Source organism: Urtica dioica, chromosome 12 (assembly GCF_054948205.1).
Source record: "Urtica dioica subsp. dioica isolate 48M chromosome 12, U.dioica_male_clone48M_v1_H2, whole genome shotgun sequence".
NCBI classification, from domain to species: domain Eukaryota; kingdom Viridiplantae; phylum Streptophyta; class Magnoliopsida; order Rosales; family Urticaceae; genus Urtica; species Urtica dioica.
Genome location: NC_142767.1, coordinates 5,286,888 through 5,291,715, shown reverse-complemented (window position 1 = coordinate 5,291,715; position 4,828 = coordinate 5,286,888). Strand labels below are relative to the sequence as shown.

General features: G+C 39.1%; 1 protein-coding gene across 2 annotated transcripts; it reads right to left on the bottom strand.

Annotated features, from left to right (window-relative positions):
• Window positions 1-1,340: 1,340 nt before the first annotated feature.
• Window positions 1,341-4,281, bottom strand: APG2 (Sec-independent periplasmic protein translocase). Of its 2 annotated transcripts, none has more exons than XM_089603567.1 (4): window positions 3,930-4,281; window positions 3,059-3,378; window positions 2,303-2,593; window positions 1,341-1,847 (listed from the first exon to the last, which is right to left on the bottom strand). In XM_089603567.1, the coding sequence occupies exons 1-4, from the start codon at window positions 4,156-4,158 to the stop codon at window positions 1,638-1,640; spliced, it is 1,050 nt and encodes a 349-aa protein (XP_089459693.1). In that variant the 5' UTR covers window positions 4,159-4,281; the 3' UTR covers window positions 1,341-1,637. The 2 variants fall into 2 exon arrangements, with proteins under 2 accessions (XP_089459693.1, XP_089459692.1); XM_089603566.1 differs by having other exon boundaries at window positions 3,059-3,387; window positions 3,930-4,279.
• Window positions 4,282-4,828: the final 547 nt, after the last annotated feature.

Below are 4,828 nucleotides of genomic sequence, written 5' to 3'. Positions count from 1 at the left end.
AAGCCTGGTGAGCCAATTTATGCACTGCCCGTTCGAAGAGCACCTTGAAGCAACCTACAGAATTTTGCGCTATCTGAAGAGCTGCCCCAGAAAAGGCTTATTATTCAAGAAAGGAAGCTGCAAAACAGTGGAAGCTTTCACTGACTCCGACTATGATGGCTCAGACGTGGATCGCAGGTCTACTTCGGGGTATTGCACTTATGTGTGGGGTAATCTGGTCACGTGGAGAAGTAAAAAACAGAGCGTGGTGGCTAGAAGTAGTGCGGAGGCTGAGTATCGATCAATGGCCAATGGTGTGTGCGAGTTGTGGATTAAAAGAGTTTTCGGAGAATTGAAATTAGAGATAAATCTGCCCATGAAACTATTCTGCGACAACAAAGCGGCGATAAGCATCGCACATAACCCTGTTCAACATGACAGGACTAAACACATTGAGGTTGATCGGCACTTCATCAAAGAAAACCTTGAAGCTGGAATCATTTGTATTCTTTTCGTTACAACGAAGGAACAAACTGCAGATATCTTGACGAAGGGGCTGTTTCGACAAGTGTTTGAGAAGATGATAGACAAGTTGGGCATGTACGATATACACGCACCAACTTGAGGGGGAGTGTAGAAAACATTATCGGTTATCTTGTAAATACGTGTATTTTAGTAGTTTAGGATAATTACTCAATTATAATAGATATTATCGGGTAGTTAGGTAGTTCTATTATTTAGCTAAATATTAGTAGTTTGTTAGCAGCTTAATTATCGTGTAAACTCTCTTTTGTACGGGTATTTAATCCCCGAGACTGGATGAATGAAAGTATCGAAGTTCTTCCTAAAACTTACATGGATACACATAGATGTACTGATTACCAAGTTTAGAGTACAAACTATAGTTGAAACACAACTACACTACAAAAGGTACCAATGGACTTTGAAGACAGGACCGAACTATATAATAGAGAATAAAATGTACAATAACTGTACTAACCTGTGCATTAACGACAATCCTGTTTAATAACACAGTATACCCAAAATAACTATTAATAAAATATGTGAAATAATAATAAACATTTTGGGTACTTCACAAACCCCTTAGCCGATCAGCCACTCCACTGTTACAAGATTGTTAAGTCACATGTGAGCAAATCATAGGCCACAGTTGTTGCAATCTGATGCAAAGAGACAATAAACTAAGTAACAACTATATTAAAAAGCAAAACAAAAACTAGAGCACAAGAAACTTGGAAAAGAAAAATCCCCAAACAGGACAAATAAAAGAATGCAAGAAGAAGACTTTCACTCCAAGCCATCTCACTACTTCGTAGGAGGGGCCCTTTGCCCAATCGCTCTATGGCTCCCCCACCGATGGTACGGGAACAAGGTAATGAATTGTGGTGGATTTATATCTTACAACGAGTTTCTTTGTCGCTACATTTATTTCATAGAACCACGGTACTGATACAAAAGCATAGATAGGCTCATTCATTCTCTCCTTAACTGTGTATTTTCAGTGGCAAGCTTCTACAAATATTATGTCATCATTTCTTACAATCAGATGATTGGCATGATAAATTTTGTGCTCTCTCTCTCTCTCTCTCTCTCTCTCTCTCTCTCTCTCTCTAAGAATGTACAGGACTGACTTTGTATCACCTGCCGGCGAGCTTGACCATCCACGCGCCGCCAATGTAGAGACCGAGCAACGGAGCGGCCAAAAGCATTTGAGTGAGAGGGTCAGTGGACGGCGTGAGAACGGCGGCCACTACGACCGCTCCGACCACGACGTATCTCCATATCGACAGCATTTGGTCTCCCGTGAAAATACCCACTTGTCCCAACAGAACCTGAATCACCGGAACCTGTATAAAAAACAAAGATATGAGAAAAGAATTTAACTTTCTCACAGGAAAGTAGAGGTATTGATGAATTAAAAAAAAACCTAAATATTGGAGATTGGATAAGACCCTCGGTACAGTCTAAAACCGTTTTTCCCAAATCCGCCCCAGTCCGATTTCAGATATTAAAACTGCAGGTTAGACAGGAGTGGACCACTCTTGGAGAATTTATTAATTTTTTCAATTTTTTTTTTCAACTTTAGGGGATAGTAATCTGAGCTGAAAGTTAGCAAGTTTATGTCAAGACTTGATACAACTTAATCTTTTAGCTATAGTTTTCTAGTTGTAGAAGCTAAAAAAAAAAAAAAAAAGAGAGTGTAAAACTGGTCTACAACACTTTGGTTCAGCTTTGTTTATTTTCTCATTTGGTCACAAAGTTCCAATCTTATTCAAAATGGTCCTGTTCAGTTTGGGGTTACCTGGAAAGACAAGCCGGTGCTGAACAGGAGAATGAGAATAAACTCAAAGTACTGATCTATGGACCACAGAGATTCGACCGCCCCTTCGGCATAGTTGACGAAGAAAGTCAACGCCGCTGGTGCCAATACCAAGTACGAGAAGACAACGCCAGCATAGAAAAGCACCGACGAGCCCAAAACAATTGGACCCAGAAACTTTCTCTCCGCTTTTGTCAACCCTGGAAGAACAAAGGCTATGATCTCGTACAAAATCACGGGGCTCGCCACAAGAAGACCGCAATAACCCGACACCTGATAAAAAATTATAGTAATTTAACCATTTTAAACTCAGCTTCACCAAAATAGCCAAAAAAAAAAAAAAAAGATATAAAGCTTTACCAATTACTATACTCGGATGGCTAGTAAAACGAGAAATTTTTCCCATTTTCACCATATTTCTCTACATTTTGATAGTCCTGAATGAGCGTTATAGTTATTTGAAAATTTGAAACTTCGACTTTTGCAAAATAGCCAGCAAGAGCCTTGCAAGTTTCGAACTTTCGAATGCAATCACGAGACTCAAATGGCCAATAGTCAGTGTAAAACGAGAAACTTCTTCGGTTGTTGTAATATTTCTATGAATTTTATAAATATTTGCTACCATCATAGTTATCTAGGCATTTCAAAATGAGAAACTTTAGCTCCTTTGCCTGATTTCTCTATATTTTCATATTCCTAAGCAATGCAATTGACGGGCTCATTATTCGTGTAAATTACCTTTAAGGAGGTGAAGAAGAACTCGCCGGGAGCGAGTTGGAGAAAGCGGACGCCCTGAGCTTTGACGGGGGCTTCGAGGATGATGATGAGCTCTTTGGAGAAGGCGAAGCAGCCGGCCATGGCTCCTCCAACGGCCAGAATCGAAATGAAGAGACGGTCACGGAGCTCTTCGAGGTGATCGAATAAGCTCATCTCCTTGTCGTCCGGCAATAGCTCTTTGTCCGGGTACAGAAAGTCGTATATCCGACTTCCTTCCTCGCCTCCGCTAATACGTCGAAACGGATTCTCACTTTCTTTGTCTTCTTCTCCTCTTGAACCCTCTGCAAGATCTACCACGGGTTTGAAAGGTACTTGATTCTTTAGTGTTTGAATTCGAAAATTTCTTTGACGTCGTATGTGTTTAAGTATCATGAGTTTCTATCTTAAAGCCAATTGAGTAACTTTATATATCAGGGTATCTTCAACCAAAAAACTCCATTTCTATATCGTTTTTAAAGCAAATGCCAAATCAAGTGGTAACTCATCTCTAACCGAACTCCAATTTTAGTGCATTTTTGTTTTAATCTCTAATTTATGTCCGATTTATTACCTATTTAATTGCTTGAACCAAGAAACACACATCAAGTTTCCATTTGAGTTGCAAAAAAAAAAAGTTCACAAAAACATGAAACAAGCAAGCACATGGTCCCAATCTCTCCCTCTCTCTCTCTCTCTCTCTCTCTCTCTCTCTCTCTCTCCAAGAAAGCAAAGTCGTCAAAGTTCATGAAACAACAAATCAACCAACATAACTGGAATTTGTTGATGGGAGCGTTAAGAGATTCAATCTTGACCCATAATTGAGAAGGAAAGTGAGTTTATGAGTATGACTGACCTACAGGCCTGTCCTCGAGAGCGACGAGGTCTGTCTTCTTATCGTCGTCCACGGCGGAGCAAACAAACCCACGGCGACCCCGAAGACTGAGTCGCGGCCCAAACGCCGGTGGGTTCTTCGGAAATCGAGCTCCGACATAACCCAATTGCTTGCTGTTGTAGTTGTGGTGGTGGTTTAGCTTGAGATTGAATTGCAAATGGGGAATCAGAGCTCCGCTTGTACTTCCCATGTTCTAGAGAAGAAAAACAGAGCTCGAAATTACTTTTCTTTTTCTGTCTTTTTTTTTTTAATTTTAATTTTTGCTGGAAAAAAAAAATCTGATACGATGAATGATTGGTTACGGAACTTGCGTTTTTCTTATATATATTTTGTGGATTTGGTTTTCTATTAGGACGTGGAAGAAGAAATGTGGGCAGATTATTTTTTATTTTTTATTTTCATTTTTTTAACTACTCACATCAAAGCATCTTCGGAGTATTGATTATTTATTTGATCAGTTTCTCTCTCTCTCTCTCTTTAGGGCACGACTTGAGTTATTGTTTACTCATAAATTTATTTCAGATTTTCCGAAAAAAAAAAAAAAAACGAATGAAATAAGTTTTCATAAATCTGATTTTTTATTTATTTATATATTTATTCAAAATTGCGATAAACCCCAATTTTTTAGAAGTTAACACTAATTTTCATTAAGTTTTTTTTGGATTGGGTCGGTTTTTTGCATCGTGAGATTGTCTATTAGTACCAATGCGGTAAACCCTAATTTTCATTGCATTTCACGGTTTTGTATGTTTTATTACCGGAATCTGACGGTTAGCGATACACCGCACGAAAATCCACCGGTTATCCCGTTAATGCAAACATTGATGTAGGGTTTCCACAAAATCCAAGTGCCTTTTGAA